Raw genomic sequence first — 22,971 nt, 5'->3', positions numbered from 1 at the left:
GTACAAGGGCTTACACAAAATAAATAAATTCATAAATAATCATGTAAAAAATTGTTTTTTTGGGGTGTTTTTTATTATTATTATTTTTATAGATTAGGGGTTAATTATTGTTTATTTATGTGTTATTACATATTATTCATTTATTTTATTTAATTATGATGACTTTTAGCTATTTGTGTATTTATTTTAGATTTATTTGTTCATATATTATTACTATTTTATTTCTTAATTTTGTAATTTGAGCAGAAAATTGCGCAAAAATGTGTGGTAAAACGTGCGAATGGAGTATTTCCATTCATCTCTATGACAATAAAAAAAGTTTCCAGCTACAAAACACTGAGTTGTGAATGAGGCCTGAAGGATAGGAGGGTTTAATTCTGCTTTAAGGCCATCAGCAGATCGACCTCTACAAACTCAGCAATGCCTAAAAATAGAGAGCAACTGAGCATGTGCAGAGCAGGGTTAGAGAGTGTATTACTGAAACAGTAATACACTGTATATAACATTATAGGCACTTATTTATAATGCTTTACATAACTATACTTGCAAAAGCAGTCAGGCTGAAGTGATCTAGCAGGACAGGATATATTTAGTTATAGAACCTGTACACAGGAGCAAAAAAAGGGGACATCTGCCAAATGTTGATGACTTCCGCCGTGGGACACCTGAACATGATATAGAGCAGCCATTCTTAATCAAAGTTCAGTGGCACCCTGGGGTTCATCCACAGGTTGCTAAGAGTTCCTTAACCACTTACCAACCACTGCATGTACATATACGTCGGCATAATGGCACGGCTGGGCAAAAGGAATTTGTCTCCGTGTGATCGTGTGCGCGCCGGCAGAGTGCGCGCGACCCTGCCGCGAGCTCCGCGAGTTGGATACCCGTGATCGTCTCACAGAGAGGAAGAACGGAGAGATGCTAATGTAAACAAGCATCTCCCCGTTCTGCCTAGTGACACTGTCATTGATCACAGCTCCCTGTAATCGGGAGCGGTGATGTGTCACTCATAGCCACGACCCCTAAAAGTAGGAATCACTCCCTAGAACACACTTAACCCCTTCCTAGCCAGCTAGTGGTCAACCCCTTCACTGCCAGTGTAATTTTTACAGTAATCAGTGCAATTTTATAGCACTGATCACTGTAAAAATTACAATGGTCCCCAAAAATGTGTCAAAATTGTCTGATGTGTCCGCCATTACTAGTAAAAAAAAAATTATTAATAAAAATGCCATAAAACTAACCCCTATTTTGTAGACGCTATAACTTTTGCGCAAACCAATCAATAAACGCTTATTGCGATTTTTTTTACCAAAAATATGAAGAAGAATACATATCAGCCTAAACTGAGGAACAAATAGCTTTTTTATATATTTTTGGGGGATATTTATTATAGCAAAAAGTAAAAAATAATGTGTTTTTTTCAAAATTGTCACTCTATTTTTGTTTATAGCGCAAAAAATAAATACCGCAGAGGCGATCAAATACCGCCAAAAGAAATCTCTATTTTTGGAAAAAAAAGGATGTCAATTTTGTTTGGGAGCCATGGTGCATGACCGTCAATTGTTAGTGTCAAATCGCAAAAAGTGCTCTGGTCTTTGGCCAGCCAAATGGTCCGGGGCTGAAGTGGTTAAAGTCATTGTAAGGTTTTTTTTTAAAACAAAACAAAAACAAACATATACTTACCTCCACTGTGCAGCTTGTTTTGCACAGAGTGGCCCCGAACCTCATCTTCTGGGGGTCTCACGGCTACTCCCGCATCAGATAACCCCCTAGGAGAAGCGCTCTTCCAAGGAGGTTACCTTGCGGGCATGCTCCCGAGTCCAGCATTTGTATCCATAGACATGAATGATGGACTCGGCCCCATCCCCTGGCACCTGCGTCATTGGCTTTGATTGACAGCAGCGGGAGTCAATGGCTACGCTGCTATCAATCTATCCAATCAGTAAACAAGACACCGGTCTGAGCTGGTGTGCTCGTTCCCATTGCGCAAATTTCGGGGCTCAGGTAAGTCTAAGGGGAGCTCAGGGGCACTGCTGCATTAAAAAATGTTTTTCACCTTAAAGTGGTTGTAAACCCTTTTGTCGTACTTTTTATCTATAGGTAAGACTAGAATAAGGCTTACCGATAGATAGTGGAAATATCTCCTAAACGCGCGCCGTTTAGGAGATATTTCACTTGTAGTGCGCCAATGTCGTCATTGGCGAATGCGCTGTGAAGAAACGGACCACCTTGCCGTTTCTTCCCTCAGTGTTTGCCGTGACTGACACATGCGCAGGAGTGACGTCACACAGCTCTGGCCAGTCACAGAGCCGGAATCCATGGCCCTGGAAGGAAGAGGGGAGAAGATGGACACGGCCTGCACAGGGACAGTGCAGGCTTCGTTTGCAGGTAAGTGTCATATAATGGATTAGCATGCGATGTATACTAGTCCATTATGCTTTTAATTTGCAGGCCTTGCGGGGAGCAAAAGAGGAAGTAAAACTCATCGGGGTTTACTTCCTCTTTAATGCATAGAATGCATTAAGGTGAAAAATGTAAAGGCGGTTGTCCCAATACTTTTGACAATATAGTGTATGTTATGTAAAGAAGGGCCTCATCCACACTGGATGTTTTTTTCAGCAGTGGAGTGAAAAATAATACGCATTCATAAACACACTATAGAAAAATGACAGTACAATTACAGTACATATTAGCCATTAGCCCACGTACACACGGTCGGAGATTCTGCCAACCAAATCCGTCGGATTTTGTCCGTCAGATTTAGTCCGACGGATTGTGTCTGAAACTGTTGCATACACACGGTCGGACTAAGTTGTCGAAAAATCCGATCTTTCAGAACGTGATGACGTAATTTCGTTACGATGGGACTACATTCAGGCTAGTAGCCAATAGCTTTGATGTAGGAATTTGATCTGAGCATGCGTGGCACTTGGTCAGATCAAAATTCGCTACACATGATCGGAGTATGTCCGATCGAACCAGTTGGTCGGGAAATATTTCCAACATGTTGGAAAATTGGGTCCGACGGATATTTCGGACGGAATCAGTCCGATGCATACCACACACAGTCGGATTATATCCGACAGCACGGTCCGATAGGACACATTCCGACGGATTCTCCGACCATGTGTACAAGGGCTTAGACTGTCCCTATAGTGCTATAACAAATTGTCTTTCCTTCCTTATTACAGGAATCCTGGAGAATGTCTGGCCAATACGTTGTGGTGCTGAAAGAAAACACACATAAGTCGCAGACAGAAAGGGTGATCCGTCGCCTGCAGACCCGGGCAGCAAAGCACAGCTATCTGACTAAGATTCTTTATATCTTCAATGAACTATTCCAGGGGTTTGTGGTTAGGATGAGCAGCGATCTGTTAGAGATGGTGAGTAACCTTATTTGTCAGCATTGGTTGCGGATTTTACTCAACTTTTTGTATAAACCAAAGGGCAAGGGGATAATAAGATACTGACTGTGGCAATTACTTTTTATTTAAACAACATGTGCTAGCTGCAGCTTTAAATAAGGTTTTAGCTGACTTTAATAAGCAACAGCTCTGCTTTAAAGTGTTACTAAACCCAGGACCCTGCATTCACTATATCTGGTCTCCCAACAGTACACAGAACATGGAAATGCAATACTTGTTGTAAATATAAACTGCTAAATATCTTTTCTCATCAGCAGTACAGTGTGACTTCTATCAGTGTCTGTCAGACCAGCATACAGACAAACAGTTTTAGATTTGAAACATGTTCTATTTCTAGGTCCGTCTGAATTTTTTAAGAAAAAAGTCAGATGAAGCACACACACGATGGTACTATCTGACGGAATGATTCTTTTCTGATCCTTTTCTGCCGGAAAATCCGGTCGTGTGTACGTGGCATAAGTCGTGCACTCCACAAATTTGGCCTTTATGGAAGAGTGAAATTAAAAAAAAAGAAAGCCATAAGAAGTCCCGTTTGCAGTTTGTAAGAAGCCATGTGGGGGACACAGCAAACATGTGGAAGAAGGTGCTCTGGTCAGATGAGACCAAAATTGAACTTTTTGGCCTAAAAGCAAAACGCTATGTGTTGTGGTTAACTAACAATGCACATCATCCTGAACACACTGTGAAACATGGTGGTAGCATCATGTTGTGGAAATGCTTTTCTTCAGCAGGGACAGGGAAGCTGGTCAGAGTTGATGGGAAGATGGATGGAGCCAAATACAGGGCAATCTTAGAAGAAAACCTGTTAGAGTATGCAAAAGACTTGAGACTGGGGTGGAGGTTCACCTTCCAGCAGGACAACGACCCTGCAGCCAGATCTATAATGGAATGGGTTAGATCAAAGCATATTCATGTATTAGAATGGCCCAGTCAAAGTCCAGACCTAAATCCAATTGAGAGTCTGTGGCAAGACTTGAAAATTGCTGTTCACAGACACTCTCCATCCAATCTGACAGAGCTTGAGCTATTTTTCAAAGAAAGAAGATTGGAATTGGATTGGAAGATTTCACTCTCTAGATGTGCAAAGCTGGTAGAGACATACCTAAAAATATTTGTAGCTGTAATTTCAGCAAAAGGTGGTTCTACATAGCATTGTCCCAGGGGGGCTGAATACAAATGCACAATTTTGAAATTCATTGATTATTTAACTTCTATGATATAAATCCCAAAAAATACATTTACGTTTTTGGTTGTAACATGACAAAATGTGGAAAATTTCAAGGGGTATGAATACTTTTTCAAGGCACTGTATCCCGTTAGTTTGGTGCTGTGAAAAGCTGCAGACTAGGGCATCCTTTTACAGTAGTAGAAACAAATTCCTTCTGTATTTGCATAGAGTTTTGCAATTTATTACCCTAGTCAATGATTGCTTGGGTCACGTATGCTTGACAATATTTGTATGTGGTGACAACAAACATGTGAGTGCACAGCAATAAACTGTACATGGCTTGTAACCAAAAACACATAGGGCAAGGTGTGTTTACTTTACTTCTCTGAATTTGCTGAAGTCTAAAGTTAAAACAGAATGTATTCTGTTTTTATAAATTTTCTTAAAGTGGTAGTTAACTCACCTATAGGTAATGCCCTGTACACACTAGTGGAATTTCCGTCAGAAAAATCTTGGATGGTTTTTCTCGACGGAATTCCGCTCAAGCTTGGCTTGCATACACACAGTCACACAAAAGTTCCCCGAACTTTCCACCGTCAAGAATGCGGTGATGTACAACACTACGACAAGCCGAGAAAATGAAGTTCAATGCTTCAGAGCATGCATCAAATTGTTTCCGAGCATGCGTAGGAATTTTGCATGTTGGAATTGGTACAGACGATCAGTAATTTCCAATCTGAACTTTTTCCGACCGAAATATTGAGAACCTGCGCTCAATCTTTTGCTGGCGGAATTTCTGGCAGCAAAGGTCCGATGGAGCATACACAAGGTCGGAATTTCCTACCAAAAGCTCACATTGGACTTTTTCTGGCGAAATTTACACCCGTGTGTACGGGGCATAAGTCTATAATACGGCTTACCTATAAGTACAGTAAATATCTTCTAAACATGCACCGTTGACATAAAAATGCGGGAGTGACATTATGGCTCCGGCTCGGCCATTCATACAGAAGACTGGGTGAAAAAGGAAATGCCTATAGTGGTGACAGCTGGATGGTGGTTGGACTAGTGCAGGCATGTCCAAAGTCCTGCCCGTGGGCCAATCGCAGCCCGCGTTCTGGTTTTGAACGGCCTGCCTGGTTATTAGGACACATATATCTTTTGTGGCCCCAACGATCTCCTAGTGCCAAGGCCACAAAATATATATACGCTGGCTGCCTTGGAGAGGACAGGGAGGAGGTGGGATGAGTGCCATACACACAAGAGAATTTCCATTTTACATGGCAGCCTCTGTAGTAGGAAGTCCCATCTCCTGCGCTGCCATTGGACAACTGTTCTGTCCATCATAGGAGGCGGGACTTTGTATTAAAGAGGCCGCTAAGAAAACAGGAGTTTCTCCTGTATGTTTTGGCTCTTGTCTCGCCTCCTCCCTGTCCCCTCCGAAGCTGCAGATGTATGGGCATCAATCAGGCTGCACTGATGGCAATGGTGAGTCTGCATTCATGGCAATGGGGGTGCTGCATTCATGGCACTTGTGAGACTGAAGATGGGCAATGACCCTTATTTTGCTTCACAGTTCTTTATTTAAAATGTAAGTTTCTTTCCTGAAACTTCCCTCTTAAAGTGAAGGTGCATGTTATACGCCAATAAATACGGTATATCCAAATAACACGCCCAAGCTCATCTCTTTACTTACACACAGCCACAAAGGCAAGAGAATTCTTGTTGTGCACTGTATTAGTGCTCGAACGAACACACTTAGACCAAATTTTAATGGTTCAAATAATGTCAGGTAAAATGGTCAGCCCTCACACATGTTCACTTCATCAAATCTAGAAAAAGTTTGGACACCCCTAGACTAGTGGGTAGCGGGCAAAGAGAATGGGGGGAGGCCACAATTATTAAATAATAAGCATGGTTCAGTTTAGAAGGGGAAGTGTAGCATCAGTTGAAGGATTATTGGTTAGGAGTCTGAGTTACCACTTGCATCCAGGTATTTTGCCGCTTTGCTGTGAATGAATCGTAATTACTCTCCCCTCCTCCTCCAGCTCATACAACTTAGTATGGTGTTTCACTTAGGCCGCGTACACACGCGCGGACTGTTCGCCCAACTTTGTCCGCTGAACAGTGTTTGGGCGGACAGTCCGCTCGTTTGTGGGCTTTCAGCGGACAGTTTCAGCGGACAGTTTGACGGACAAGGTTTTTCGGAAATTCCGTAAAACTGTCCGCTGAAACCTTGTTTCAGCGAACAGTCCGCTCGTGTGTAGGCTTGTTCATCAAACAAAGTTGCGCGCATGCTCAGAAAGGATTTTCACGCCGAAAGCTATAATGCAGTGTATAGGACGTCGTATTTTTCGTCCCGTCGTACGTGCCGTTCACGTCATCACGCACGGTTTCAGCAAACTGTTCGTCCGTCGTGTGTGGCCATGTCCGTCCATGCTAAGTTTGAGCGGACTGTTTGCCGAAACTGTTGGACGGACAAAGTTGGGCGAACAGTCCGCGCGTGTGTACGCGGCCTCAGACAAAGCCAAAACATAGGCAGCGACTGCTAGAGTCTCCTATTAGAAATTCAGTATGTTCTTCAAAGACTGAATCATTAAAGAGCACTTTTTAAAATATTTATTGCTAAAACAAATCCATACAACTAATGATAAGCTTAAAGTGGCTGTAACCCTCAGAGATGAAATATGAACAAAGCATATCCACCTATAGTGTGTACTTGTCTCAAGTAAAAGCACTACGTGTAATTTCTGTCTAGAACTGATTGACAGCTTCAGCTCTATCCCTGTGAGCTGTGTGTAGAGGGGTGTGTCCCTTCCCTCCAATAAGCTCTCAGAGCTCTCCTCACTGAGCTCTGCAGAGTGTAACCCTAGCTATCCAACCACTTTTTTTGGAACTCTCAGACAAGCTGTAAATTCAGCACTTTGATCAGATGTAGAGAAGAGAAGACTACAAATAAACAGGTACAACCTACAGTATGTAGGGGGATTTATTTAATCTCTGTGTATCACCTGGGGATAGTCACTTAACTAACAGTAGTGGCTGCTCCATTAGGGTCGCAGGGGCGCCGCATCCCTAACTCATGTGCCCGGCCCCTAATTTATATGCAGGATTTGATGGGGCGTGTTTTTTTAAGCACCTGATTAGGACCTGAGTGTCAGGGCTGGGCTCAGCCCTTCCTTCTCTGAGCTGGCCACTCAGCTGTCGGCTAATTTCCAGCTCCTATCTCTCCTATACTCAGCTGTTGATGATATCCTGCTCATCAGTCCTGCCTATTTAAGCCGTTCAGTCCAGAGGTTCTCTGCCTTGGCCTTAGTCAACATCACAGAAACTATCTCCTGCGATCCTGTTCAAGACTTGATTTGCTGACATTCCTTCTGGCTCCAGATCCTGCTTGCTGTTCCACTACATTGATCCCTGACTTCTGGCTTGGCTGACTATCCGTTCCGATTACTGAACTTTGGCTATGTTTTGACTAAGTTTGTTCTTATTACTTTTATTATTATTAAGTGTGATTTAACTGTACTTCTGTCTCAGCCTGATTTCATGGTTTCTGACACTGAGGCTCTAATTGGCTTAAAAAAAGGGTGGGCTTAGGGCGCAGGGCCCTTTTGCCACCATTGTTTGCCGCTCCCCCCAAAAAATGGAGCACCAGCCACCACTGTTCACTAGGTATATGTAAGGGTGTACAATCACTTTAAGACCAGTTTATGAACTTTATAAGATTGACCGAGTTTAATTTTCCTTTAAAGTGTATCTATAGCCAAAACTGTATTAGTTTAGTGTAGGGAAGAGTTATGACCTCTTTCAAGAGAGATTTTCTCCCACTTTCTGTTCTGGGGACATTTTACCAGACAGGAAGTGAAGAAAACAGAACACAATTAAAAATCTTAGTGGGTTTTAGTATTCTCCCACTTAACTAAAAAAAGTATTTTTACTTTTTTCTTTGGTCAGTTTGGGGAGTTAGTTTCCTTAATTTCCTGTCTGGTGGAAATGTTGTTCTTGGGATAGGAAGTGAGGAGAAATCTCCGAGCAGTGGACAGCAATAAAAACTGACAAAAGTTCTAATCCTTCCTTATTATATCTAAAATTATTTTAAAAAAAAAGTTTTGGCTATTGATTCATTTTAAGGGGTATAATTTTAAAGCAGTGAATCTAACATTTACCCACCATCTACGGCAAATTAATTCTTCAGGTGCATGTGTTTTAAATGACAGTGATTGACTCCCCACCAGTGCATGTTTGAAGAAATTCACTACTTGAAAGGGCTTTGACCTCCTGCACAATTTCTATTATGTACTAGTTTCTTGATAATCCATTTTTTTCAGAGTTAGGCTTGTCAGGCCTAGGCCAACACAGAACCTCAACAACCTGTCTTTGTTGTGTTAGTACAGCAAGCCGTCAATTTTTTTTTTTTTTTCGTTCAACCCGGCGGGCTTTAGCCTTCGAGGATACCTCCCTTAGGACCAACATTGTATCTTGGCCTAGGGCAACAAGGCACAGGCCTAGGGCGGCACTTTTCAGGGGGGCAGCATGAAAAGAGTCCCTGCCAGGCAGGCTTTAAGTACCAGGCTGAAAGGAAAATCACACCAGTTGATTGGAAATTGCAGGTCAACTACCTAGCTGCCACAGGGCTTCAAATCTGGGTAGTAGGGATAGTGGAGATGCAAGGGAGACTGAGATGGTCAGCTACATTTAGGAGGTAGGTAGTAAGACTTTCCTACAAATCTTTGGGTGATTACAATCTAATATACAGTATATACTGTATACACTAGAAACCCCCTGAGGGCTTTCAAGCTTGCAATGATTCATATGGCAGTTAAATATTAGGAAATCTTATTTATTTTCCATTTGGCAGAGGAGTTTCCATAAATTATCTTGACTTACCATAGATATCAGCTACTGGTAATCTATATAGGAGGTAGGTGTTAATGTTTATACAGTAGCAGACTAAATTATATAGCATGAGGTACCCAGGGTAGAAGGAAAGCTACACTATTTGGGTGAAACTTGCATGGCACTTACCTAGCTGCCAAAGGACTTTTAATTTAGGGATGGTGCAAACACAAGGGACACTGACATGGTCACCTATACCTGGCAGGTAGGTAGAAGGACTCTCCTGAAATCCTTTGCTTGTGTGTTACAGTTGTACATATTATGGAATCTTCATTTTATTTCTGTTGATTGCTGATGAGAAAGATAAACAGATGGATTTATTTGTTCCTGCCTCAATCGTTTCTTTGCTCAATGCCTGGACCACATACCTTCATCACTGTGCTATATATGTTTTCTACTGCATCACTAGCATGGTTATATTTTCTTAGTCCTCTCCATAAACTTAGCAGAAATTTGTGCTTAAAGTAGAACTATAGAAAACACTTTTTTTTCATTTTGGAAAGAGTAAAGGAGGGTTATGTCAGTTTATTTTTTGCCATCCCTGTCCCATTGCAGAGATTTCCCTTCACTTCCTGCCCAATAGCCAAACAGGAAGTGAGAGGAAATCTCTACAAATTAAAGGAATCCATTGCCCCCCAAAGCCCTCAGAACTAGTGTCCCAATTGGAAAATTTCAGGGATGGTCTTTAACAGGAAGGGGTTGTGGCCTTGACAGGAAGGGATGGGTCATATTTAAATTAGGGGGTGCAAGAGTTTAGTCAGGCCTAGGGCAGCACAAATCCCAAATACACCACTGTATAGGACTGTACTTATGTATTGGTGGCATGGACTTACCAGATCACAAGGCAATCATTCAAAACTGGTTGAATTTACAAAAAAAATGGTCACTTATGACTAATAAAACATTTTTATAAAGGCTTCTTTTTAGGTCTCAGGTAGATGGGAATTACTGTCACATACTGCTTGAATATAATGCTGCTTAAATGCAAGTATTCGGCTGCAAATCGCTTCAAAAGGGGGCATCTGATCTGCTTTGCCTGCAATGCAAACACATCGAAATAGACCTGCTGCTTCCAAAGAAATAAATTCGAGTGCATGCGAAATGCAAGAAAAAGACACCCGTCTACATGAACCTTCATCAAGAAATAAAAACCAGGTCCTTTCCACCAAAGTCTGCTTTCTATACTGAGCTGATGTTAGACTGCATAGTCTGTCAGTAATGAGCCTGCTGAAAAAAGAAGATGGCTGCTGAGTGCCTGAGTTCCATAGTTTCATAGTTATAGAGATAGTCAGATTGAAAAAAACAATGTGGATTGAGTTTACAGAAAGACAAAGCAAATACATTTTCATCCTTAGAACCTTAAAACCAAAGTTAGACAAAAGGAAGGACAAAAAAACCCTTATAAAGCATGATCTAATTTGCTCTAATGCCGCATACACACGACCGGACTTTCCGGCAGAAAAGGTCCGATGGAATCTTTTCATCGTATATTCCGATCGTGCGTGGGCTTCATCAAACTTTTTTTTTTCAAAAATTCTGACAGACCTAGAAATAGAACAATTCCTATCAGGAAAACCATTCGTCTGTATGCTGTTCCCACGGACCAAAAACGACGCAAGGGCAGCTATTGGCTACTGGCTATTGAACTTCCTTTTTCTAGTCCCGTCGTGTGTGTTGTACGTCATCGCGGTCTTTGGTGTGATCGTGTGTAGGCAAGTCCGTTTCAGCGGAACTCCATAGGAACTCTATCGGAACTCCGTTCGAAAGACCGTCAGAGTTTATTCTGACGGAAAAACCGGTCGTGTGTACACGGCATTACAGGAGAACGTTTCTTTTGGATCTTCAAAAGCAATTGTCTCTGGTCATTAGGAAGGAATCCTAACTTTCTGGATTGACGTTCTTCTGTTTGTGTTGTTAACATTCTACTTACAGTGTTATTGCAGGCCTGGGACTCACAAATATTTAAGAGCCCAAAGATGGCAAAAAAATAAAATGACATTGTAAAAACTGTTTTATAACATATTTTGTAGCTGCCTGTGATTCTTTGCGACCCTACTACAGGCCCCAAGGGCAGATTATTGTAGTAAATGCTCTATTTAGACTTTTTTTGATAGCACATTGTTGGGATAAACATGCATTGATTCATTTCTGTTCTAGGCTCTGAAGCTGCCGCATGTTGATTACATTGAAGAGGACTCCTATGTGTTTGCCCAGAGTGTCCCTTGGAACCTTGATAGGATTGTCTCTACTCCACATGTAGCAAACCAATTCAACCCCCCAAGTAAGAATCTTAATTATAACTTTACTTAAATCTGCCCCCCCAAAGATTTAAAGTGTTAACTCTCTGCATTAAAGTGTTACTAAACCCAGGACCCTGTATTCACTATATCTGGTCTCACACAGAACATGGAAATGCAGTTATTTTAGTAAATATAAACTGCTAAATACCCTTTCTCAGAAGCAGTTAGAGCATTCTTGTGATTTCTATCAGTGTCTGGTAAAGCTTAGAGGAATTTTCATTCTCACCTGATTGTCCTATGAGGCTGCAGAACCCCTGACCCTCTATCTGGACAGCACTTATTGGTCCTGTGCTGATCACATGCACCCTCCCAAGGAAAAAAACTCTAGCAATACACAGCAAACTGAGCATGTGCAGCTTGCCCCCACGACTCTGTTCTATCAGCAGAAAGATTGGGGACTCTGGAAGAAGGGGTGGATCAAAGCAAACAGTATCAAACAGCTTTTTTACACAATGCAGATGATTAACCCCTTAGGTTCCACAGTGAGTATAACAAGCATGCTTGATAAGGCTGATTTTACTGTTGTGGGTTTAGTAACACATTAAAAAAAATGGCTCCCCGAGAGTTTTATGTCATAATGTAATAGTATGCTCTGTGAATTAGCACATTAGGGCAGATTTACCTGCCAAGGTATCCCCTCCAACGCTGTGTTGTCAGCGGACTCTGCAGTCATGGGTGCTTTCATCATCTTTCTGGACAGTTTGCAAGGTTGAATGCAAGCTATTTAAAAAGTATTACGGCTATAGAAGTTTAGCATCTACCTGATACAGACACTAAGCTTAGAGTGAAGAGGAGCTGATTAGAGCAAGGGTGCTGCCTATAGGGGAGCAACTTTTTGTGAAGTGCAAAATCCAATAGTTAGGGCATATACTACCACAGGTTTTGCATTGTCCCCCAATGGACTATAGAGAAATTCAAGGTAAACATGTCATTATTTTGATCACTGGCTGCCACTGAAAACTGGAATGCGTTAACTATTCCATGAACATGTTTTTCCGTTTAGATACAGGAGATCAGGTGGAAGTATATCTCCTTGACACCAGCATACAAAGCAATCACAGGGAGATTGAAGGGAAGGTTCTCGTCACAGAGTTTGAGAATGTACCAGAGGAAGATGGCACCAGATTCTACCGACAGGTCAGTCATTTCCTTCTTTGTTATAATAGAATGCATTTCATAGATATGACAAAAAACTAAACAACAATGGCAATCCATATTTTATCCCAAGAAATTACATTGTAATTTTGGACAGATGATGGCAGATTGAACCCCCGAAACAAATGTCATGTATCTTTTTGGGGTTTCTAGTGGAGAGAACTTTAGAAGTTTCCAACTCTAAATTTGCCCTGCACACTACAACAGGTTCTCGTTCTGTATTCAAATGATAGATTCCTCTGGGTTTGCATTAAGTTATTGCAAGAAAGCACGGGAACCATTAGAGGTTATCCTTTATCGGGCTAGTGTAAAATACAACATGAACATTCTTCGGAACTTGCACATTATAAAGTAGAGATTTTCCTCCCCCCCTTCTCTTTAAATCCAAGCTCATTGGGTTATCATGGCAATCCCTTATCCACCATTATCCATTTTGTAAAGAGGTAGGGGTGGGACATTACCGTTTCAGGTACTGTGGTATTAAAACAATATTATTTATTGCACATGATTAAAAACACTTACAAGATATAAGTGGAAGTCATGCTTGCCATAAGTATGTAGTCCTGGCAGTTCTACTGAGTCCCACAGGCTCCTCGCTTGATACGGGTAGCTTGGAGAGGTTCTGGTGTGATGTTGAGCTGAATCGCTGTACATTCAGGATTCAGGAAAACCAGGAAGTAGTCAGGACTGATGAGCAGGTAATAAGCAGGTGAGCCACTGTGGAAATAATGAGTGTTGACAATTGTCTGACAGCTGAGCAGCCTGAGCAAAGAGAAGAGAGCTGCTAAGAACCCAGCCCTGACATCTCAATGCTTTATTTTGCTGAGAAATCATTTTGAAAAACACCCCCTGGCATTTCTGGCAGTGGCCATTTTGAGTAAGGGCAGATGATGCATGTAGCATTTACTTTTTGGAATCCATCTGCCCTTAGCTCGGCATAGGCTCAACATAGGCTGACTTGAGAACCCTCCCTCCCCTCCTGAAGATTCCTGGAATGTATAAAATCATTTGCCCCCTATGGTTTCTAACAGCAGCCCTGTGTACAAGTCACTACATACTGTATAAGAAGTAGTTCTGATCAAAAGAGAGAAACTGCATTACTCATGGGAATGAATTTACTTGTTGCCTGATTTAATCCTTGATTAAATGATATAGAGTGCTAATATTTTGGTTTAGTAAGAACCCTGTACAGAATAACTGAGCTTCTGTGATGTCAGATATTTATTTACTTTTTTTGCAGGCCAGTAAATGTGAAAGTCATGGAACACATATGGCTGGAGTTGTAAATGGAAGAGACGCAGGTGTTGCCAAAGGTGTCAATCTCCGCAGCCTGCGAGTTTTGAATTGTCAGGGTAAAGGAACAATTAGTGGCAGTCTAATGGGTAAGTATATCTCTTCTGATAATGTCCGAAATTCTTGACGGGGGTTTAAAACCCTGTCATTATCATATCTACTCACCAACCTTATTAGGGTCATTTACAGTATATATTCTTGCAACTTGTGGGAGATGTCATTCGCATATTGCACTGCTGAATTACAAGATATGATAGAACGCTACAGTCTGATGTAAGATGTCTCTACCTGGATTGGTGCAGTACCTGTAACCAATGCTCCATCTCCGGTCCTCTCCCTAGTCTTGATGCTTGTTGCACTTTGCATCGAGCAAAAATACTTATAATTCTAATTCATACCTTCTTTTGGGTATTATACCATCCTTACATTCAGTGACCCCCATATACTCTGTGTAATTAGGATCTCTGGAGCCACTACCGAGAGTTACCGGTCCTTCATTTGACCGACCCCTTTTGGGTTCTTCCAGTCTGAGATTGGGGCCCCATTTGGCACTCCTTGCCTGTTGGCACACCTTTAGCGTTCTTTTCCTTTGCCCTTGAGCTATGACCAGTCCTCAAATCATCAGCACATAGGACTAATTTTGAAAAAATCTGTAAGGCCGCGTACACACGCGCGGACTGTTTGCCCAACCTTGTTCGTCAAACAGTTTCGGCAAACAGTCCGCTCAAAATTTGCATTTTCAACTTTTGAAATGAACGGACTCGCCCACGTAAGGCGGAGGCAAATCCGCCCATTTCGAGCGCGTGTACAGGTAGGCGGGGCCCGCGAAGGAGACGTCGCGGGCTCCGCCGCCTGGAATGGGCTTAAAGGGGAACCCCAACGCCGAAAAAAATCGGCGTGGGGGTTCCCCCAAAGTCCACACCAGACCCTTGTCCGAGCACGCTACCCGGCCGGCCAGGAAAGGGGGGCGAGCGAGCGCGCCCCCCCTCCTGAGCCGTACCAGGCCGCGTGCCCTCAACATGGGGGGGTGCCTTGGGGAAGGGGGGCCGCGCGGCCCCCCCACCCCAAAGCACCTTGTCCCCATGTTGATGAGGACAAGGGCCTCTTCCCGACAACCCTGGCCGTTGGTTGTCGGGGTCTGCGGGCGGGGGGCTTATCGGAATCCGGGAGCCCCCTTTAAGAAGGGGGCCCCCGGATACCGGCCCCCCACCCTATGTGAATGAGTATGGGGTACAATGTACCCCTACCCATTCACCTGTGAAATAAAGTACAAAAAAAAACACAACACAGGGAAAAAATATTTTATTGCACAGCTCCGGGGGTCTTCCGTCTTCGGGGGTCTTCTCGCCGGACTCCTCCGCTATGTGTGTGTAGCTCTTTTACTAGCGGAGGAGTCCGGCTTTCTTCCTCCCCGCCGCCGGCCTCTTCTCCCGACTTCGGGGGTCTTGTCCCCCTCTTCGGTTCTTCTGCCGGGCCACCGCGCCTTCTTCTAGCTCTTTTACAGGCGGTGGCCCGGTCTTCTGTCGTCGCTGCCTTCCGTTCTTGTTCTTCTTCTTGTTCTTCTTCCCCAGGAGATGTTGACTCGACGAGCTCTCCGGCCGGAATGCCAGAGCCGCGCTGTGCGGTCACTTATATAGTGACAATGGGGCGGTGTCACATGGTATATGTCACATGGGTTGGTCACATGGGTTGATGTCACATGGGGACTATGACATCATAAGGGGGCGGGTCACCATGTGACCAACCCATGTGACATATACCATGTGACACCGCCCCATTGTCACTATATAAGTGACCGCACAGCGCGGCTCTGGCATTCCGGCCGGAGAGCTCGTCGAGTCAACATCTCCTGGGGAAGAAGAAGAAGAACAAGAAGAAGAACAAGAACGGAAGGCGGCGGCGGCGGCGACGACAGCGGCGACAGAAGACCGGGCCACCGCCTGTAAAAGAGCTACAAGAAGGCGCGGTGGCCCGGCAGAAGAACCGAAGGCGGCGACAGAAGAACGGAAGGCAGCGGCGACAGAAGACCGGGCCACCGCCTGTAAAAGAGCTAGAAGAAGGCGCGGTGGCCCGGCAGAAGAACCGAAGAGGGGGACAAGACCCCCGAAGTCGGGAGAAGAGGCCGGCGGCGGGGAGGAAGAAAGCCGGACTCCTCCGCTAGTAAAAGAGCTACACACACATAGCGGAGGAGTCCGGCGAGAAGACCCCCGAAGACGGAAGACCCCCGGAGCTGTGCAATAAAATATTTTTTCCCTGTGTTGTGTTTTTTTTGTACTTTATTTCACAGGTGAATGGGTAGGGGTACATTGTACCCCATACTCATTCACATAGGGTGGGGGGCCGGTATCCGGGGGCCCCCTTCTTAAAGGGGGCTCCCGGATTCCGATAAGCCCCCTGCCCGCAGACCCCGACAACCAACGGCCAGGGTTGTCGGGAAGAGGCCCTTGTCCTCATCAACATGGGGACAAGGTGCTTTGGGGTGGGGGGGCCGCGCCGCCCCCCTTCCCCAAGGCACCCCCCCATGTTGAGGGCACGCGGCCTGGTACGGCTCAGGAGGGGGGGCGCGCTCGCTCGCCCCCCTTTCCTGGCCGGCCGGGTAGCGTGCTCGGACAAGGGTCTGGTGTGGACTTTGGGGGAACCCCCACGCCGATTTTTTTCGGCGTTGGGGTTCCCCTTTAAGCCCATTCCAGGCGGCGGAGCCTGCGACGTCTCCTTCGCGGGCCCCGCCTACCTGTACACGCGCTCGAAATGGGCGGACTTTCCGAGCGGGAACAGTCCGCTCATTTCGAAAGTACAGCGGACAGGCCCACACACGGGCGGACTGTTCGCTCAAACACAGTTTCAGCGGACAGTTTTTCGGAATTTCCGAAAGACTTTGTCCGTCCAACTGTCCGCTGAAACTGTCCGCTGAAAGCCCACACACGAGCGGACTGTCCGCCCAAACACTGTTCAGCGGACAAGGTTGGGCGAACAGTCCGCCCGTGTGTACGCGGCCTAACTGTATAATCTTTTGACCCTGAAGAAGACCTCCACTATTTCTGTTGAAATGCATTGAATTTTCTTTTGTCCTACATCCATAGGCAGTTGATTAATAGGTTATCCTTTGGTTTGTTCCCATGCTGTCATATGCTATGTGTTTGTTTTTATTGATCCATTTTATCAGATTTTTCATGAATAAACTTTGTACTTTTATAATACTCTATTCACTGTTTTTGGTTCTTTAAAATCCCAACTTTTGAGGTACCTTTTTTTTTTTCATTGTCTGTACCAGGGATGTGGGCAAGAAACAGTTCATCCAGTTAGCTGGCAAAATGTATTTCCAATTTAAATATTGATATCAGAGGTGGGATTTTTAAAATGCAGAATTAACGTTAGACTATGTAATTTACCTCTAAAGGCTCCAAAGAGGGAGACAACTGTGTATTGCCAGAGATGCAGAAAGCATTGTGGCTTTTCTGGTGTAAGGCAAATAAAGTCCTTGGTCTGATTTTCCTAATATCATCCAATATAAGACCTTTTTTATTTGTTTAATTATTACAGTTACTGATATAGAGCTGTCGATTCATGCAGCGCTTTACATGTTTATTATACATTGACATCAGTCCCTGCCCTCAAGGAGCTTAAAATCTAAGGTCCATAACTTACATTCATATAAACACATGTTAGGGCCAATTAAGACAGGATCCAATAACCTACCAGCATGTCTTTGGCGTGTGGGAGAAAACCCACATAGGCCTGGAGAACAAGCAAACTCCAGGCAGGACTTTGATGTCCAAAGTTTCATGACAAGTTGCACAAGTGTGAGCCTTAAAGTTGCAGCGGCTTCAAAGTAGTTCATACACTACTTTAGTCTGACTTTCATGCAACTTAGGGGGCCATAGACTTCAATGTTAACCCTTAAAAGTAGAGTTGTACCTGAATGTTATATAGTGCAACAGTTGTGCAACAGTTGTCCATTATCACTGGTCAAAGTCGTATCCAAGTTGACCCCATCCAAAGTTGCATCGAAGTTGCACTCCAAAGTCTGCACAACTTTGGAGTAGTACAAGTGTGAATGGAGCCTTATTCTTATGTATCGTATGATAAATATACTACCAGTACACTTATCATAAAAATTCAACTTCAACATGAGGAATTCTGTATGCTTTTTAGGTCTGGAGTACATCAGGAAGACGTTGATTGAACAGCCATATAGCCCCCTGATTATCCTTATCCCATTTGTTGGGGGATATAGCCGAACACTCAATATGGCCAGTCGTACACTCATCAAATCTGGTGTGATGATCATTGCAGCAGCTGGGAATTATAGGGATGATGCCTGTTTGTATTCCCCAGCATCTGAGCCAGAGGTATGAAATACTGATGTAATGTGGTACAGAATGAAGTTTGATTACTTCACTAGAAATCAAAGATTTATCCCTTAATAGGCTTATAAATTAGTCGAAAAGAAAATGAGGACTTTCTTGCAGGATTATCATACTGTTGTCCAATATATCATAATAACCAGTAGCCTACTAAGGCCATTGCCTTATGCCGTTTACACACAATCGGAAATTCGGCCAGCAAAACACAGATGAGAGCTTTTGGTTGGAAAATGCGACCGTGTGTATGCTCCATCGGACTTTTGCTGGCCGAATTTTGGCCAGCAAAAGATTGAGAGCACGTTCTCAATTTTTCGGTCGGAAAAAGTTCCTATCCAAAAATGCGTTTGTGTGTACGCAATTCTGACGCGCAAAAACTCACGCATGCTCAGATATAACTATGAGACGGAAGCTACTGGCCACTGGCTATTGAACTTCATTTTTCTAGTCCCATCATAAGTGTTGTACGTCACCACATTCTTGACGGTCGGAATTTGGTGTGACCGCGTGTATGCAAGACAGCTTGAGTGAAATCCCATCGGAAATCCGTCAGGAAAACCATCAGAGCTTTTTTCCGACCAAAATTCTGATTGTGTGTACATGGCATTACTAGCATTTTCTAATATGTTACTACTATATTATTGCTATATTCTAATGTCTGTTGGTTGCATAAGGGCTTTACAACAGTCTAAAATCAACTGCGTGGATTAGCCAGGACCACTTTTATACTTCTATGCTTAGCTATGTCTAGCAAAAAATTTGTTATGGACAAATTTAAAATATAAAAGCCTTTCAGCACTTACAGTGGTGATCAGAATGCCACCCTAACAGACAGCTAAAAATATCTTTGACGTCATGCAGCTGGCTCCGCCAAGTGGCATTGGCTTTGAAAGTATGCACGCACCTACAAATAGGAGGTAAATCAGTCATAGCTCAAGGAACCCCCAGCATCTCTGGATGAACCCCAGGGTCCCACAGAACCTGGATGAGGATTGCTGCTCTAGAGTAACAAATCGATTTGTAATTTTTCATTCTGTGAGAAAATGTGATTGTTGGACACCTTTGTCTTATACAGGTTATAACAGTTGGAGCCACTAATTATGAGGACCAGCCAGTAACAATGGGGGTGCTTGGTACAAATTTTGGAAATTGCGTTGACTTGTTTGCTCCAGGAGATGATATTATAGGAGCCTCTAGTGATTGCAGTACTTGCTTTACATCTAAAAGTGGAACTTCACAAGCAGCAGCGCATGTAGCAGGTATGGGCACATACAAAATACACTGGGCCATGCAAAGTGCAAAGGCTTTATGCAAATTACAGTAACTCATGGAATTTTAGATCAGTAGAAAAATTCGGACTAGTAGCTTGGATTACTGCATTTGTTTTGTGTTTTTTTTTTTTTTAATATGTCTCTGTGTCTTTTAGGCTTGGGCCTGATATTTGCCACCTAACCCTAATTTTCATGGTATTCCCATTGTGGAGGACTGTGCCATTCTACAACAATAACTAACACTATATTATAATAAATATTGTCATACCAATCTGACCGAGCAACTTAAAGTCTGTAAAAAAAAAAAAGATATCATAATACTGCATGCTTTGGGTGCTTTTTAAAGCAAACAAAATATACAGTTTCATTAAGATTAACCTGAGGGCCTTTCCACTATTATGCAGGCCACAGATGGATCAAATTCCAAACTAATTTTCTTTAGAAAATCAGAACATTGGTGCATTTTGTGATCTGATGGTGCCACCATTGATTTAGAAATTCCAACAAAGCCTTTAATTTCACCTCATGTTGCTACAGAGAAGAATTTTTGTGGCCGGGAATCTTCTTTCTTTCCAGGTCACAGCTCATGCGCATTTCATTTGCAATTATATTTCTAGCACGATTTTCCCATCATTAATTAGAAATTCGTTAATTTTTCAAAACAAATCTGACATGCCCGATCACTCAAATTTGATGGCTGCACAAAAATCGTCAGTTATTACAGCCCACTAATGGTGGGAAATTCGAATGAAAACTCTTATGCCCCGTACACAAGATCAGATTTTCCGACAACAAATGTTGGATGTGAGCTTGTTGGCGAAAAGTCAGACCGTGTGTATGCTCCATCGAACATTTGACTTTCCGCCAACAAATGTTGACTAGCAGGTTCTCAAATTTTCCACCAACAAATTTTTGTTGTCGGACTTTACGATTGTGTGTACACAACCCCATCACAACAAAAGTCTACGCATGCTCGGAATCAAGTACAAGTTGGAAGTGCTCGGTCTTGTAAAACTAGCGTTCGTAATGGAGATATCACATGACTATTGAACTTCCTTTTTATCAGCTCACGGTACGTCTTGTATGTCACTATGTTCGTAATTGTTGGCCAACATTTGTGTGACCGTGTGTATGTAAGGCAAGTTGGAGCCAACAACCTTCGAACAAAATTCCGCAGTTTTGTTGTCAGAAATTCCGATCGTGTGTACGAGGCATTAGTTACGATTTTCGAAAAGAAAATTATTTTGGAATTTGACTCATGTATGGCCAGCTTTAGTAAAATGGTGCAGCAGTGTCTAGAATCGAGGTCTTCCCTCAGAAGGTCAACAATTTTCCAGCTTTGGAAATCTATAAAAAGCAATACATTTTCAAGGCAAGAGCTCCTAGTGTCTAATAGTGCTCCGGGGAAACTACTGTGTGTGCCAGTCTCCTAATTTCCAGTGGTCTGACAGTGAGATATTTTACTAAAAGTGGTAAGCCCCTTTAAGTCTCCAGGTGTGGCTAAAATAGTTTATAGCTCTGGCATACAAAGTGCACATTTGATGTTTTATTTATGTATTGACATCATTTCTATTTCTTCTGCCAAATTGATTTGTTGGTCATCATTATGTAAATTTGTGTTCTAGGTATTGCAGCAATGATACTAAATGGCAAAACAAACTTAACTGTAACTGAACTGCGACAGCAGCTGATCCATTTCTCTACTAAAAACGCCATTAATGAAGCTTGGTTCCCTGATGACCAGAGACTAATCACTCCAAACAGAGTTGCTGGATTACCTGTTAAACTAGCCAGCGGTAAGGCACTGTAACTAAAAACATCATGGCATCCATTGCTTCCTCTCTTGCCCACTTTGTTGCCCTTGCTACACATGTCCACGGGTTTAAGAGAAGAATTGTCTTTGACCCCAATCAAATTGTTTTGTTCTCTTTTACTACAGAGAATCAGGTTGGTTGCTGTGGGATAAACAGATTGCCATTTTTTTTTATTGGGGAATTTTTTGTGTGCTTTCTCTGCTGGGGAGGTTTACCCCACTGTTTGTCCTGCTGGCCAATGTCAGATAGAATTTTAAGTGGTTGTAAACCCTTACATATGTAAAGTTGTGCTGAGTATACGTGAACTCTATAGTGTAAAGAGTAATGAAATCCAATATAGATTATATATAAACATGAATCAAAAAAATACACCATGTAAGAAATTCAATCAAAAAAGTCCTTATACGAAAAAAATCCTGGATATAACTAAAGTCCCTAAGTAATAGAGAACAGGGAAATCAGTCCTTCTCAAAGGTTTGATGAAACCTTCCTGGTTTTGCCAGTATCACTTCCAGACCAGAAAAAAGTTGGACTCTTACCGCAATGGATGGACTCCGGACCAACGGGCTCGTTAGCGCTGGCAGACAAACCCTCTGCAGGGATCACAGATGCGTAACTCTGTTCTCACACGCCACTAAGGGCGTGAGTACGTTCGGATCTTCCGAAGATTACCGTCACGGGCCGAAGGATTCTGGAACCAGCCGATCGTCCTGCTTTCCTCTCGGTCGACACGAAGCAGATAGGCAGGGTGGCCGTCCAATCACAGTTAATTTCCGGAGTTATGCAAAGCTCTCCGATAGGTTATCATATACGAATGTTCTTCAGTGAGCAAACCTTGTGACACCATGGGGGCAGGAAGAGCCTCCGAAAGATGAGTCTCCCATTGCTTTGACCTCCAAGACCAGCGTGCATGAGTGGGGGACGGGACCACAGCTCAGGTTCCTTTTTCTTGCTCCTCGGGACTAATGGTGTCTCCCCTCCTAGCCGGTATAAAGTGCTGGCTGTCCGCCCAGTTTTGTCTGCTGCTGGACGTGGTCCCTGCTTCCTAGGCTGCTAACAGTAACCTTGTCAGGGAGCCCCGCTGTGTTGGTCTGGAGTCCATCCATTGCAGTAAGAGTCCAACTTTTTTCCGGTTTGGAAGTGATACTGGCAAAACCAGGAAGGTTTCATCAAACCTTTGAGAAGGACTGATTTCCCTGTTCTCTATTACTTAGGGACTTTAGTTATATCCAGGATTTTTTTCGTATAAGGACTTTTTTGATTGAATTTCTTACATGGTGTATTT

The 22,971-nt window shown here is 43.2% G+C and overlaps 1 protein-coding gene across 2 annotated transcripts in view; it reads left to right on the top strand.

The window, feature by feature from the left end:
• The window catches only part of PCSK9 (proprotein convertase subtilisin/kexin type 9), a 43,979-nt gene that overhangs the window by 4,127 nt on the left and 16,881 nt on the right, over window positions 1-22,971 (top strand). For both annotated transcript variants that reach the window (XM_077453255.1, XM_077453256.1), the window contains 7 exons: window positions 3,195-3,386; window positions 11,650-11,773; window positions 12,796-12,929; window positions 14,188-14,329; window positions 18,393-18,589; window positions 19,677-19,860; window positions 21,498-21,668. In XM_077453255.1, coding sequence (XP_077309381.1) covers window positions 3,195-3,386; window positions 11,650-11,773; window positions 12,796-12,929; window positions 14,188-14,329; window positions 18,393-18,589; window positions 19,677-19,860; window positions 21,498-21,668 — 1,144 coding nt within the window. The remainder of the gene's footprint in view (window positions 1-3,194; window positions 3,387-11,649; window positions 11,774-12,795; window positions 12,930-14,187; window positions 14,330-18,392; window positions 18,590-19,676; window positions 19,861-21,497; window positions 21,669-22,971) is intronic.

The sequence above is a fragment of the Lithobates pipiens genome, unplaced genomic scaffold (genome assembly GCF_037356315.1).
Source record: "Lithobates pipiens isolate NorthernLeopardFrog02 unplaced genomic scaffold, aLitPip1_a1.2 Scaffold_23, whole genome shotgun sequence".
NCBI classification, from domain to species: Eukaryota; Metazoa; Chordata; class Amphibia; order Anura; family Ranidae; genus Lithobates; species Lithobates pipiens.
This window is presented reverse-complemented; position numbering and strand designations above follow the sequence as displayed.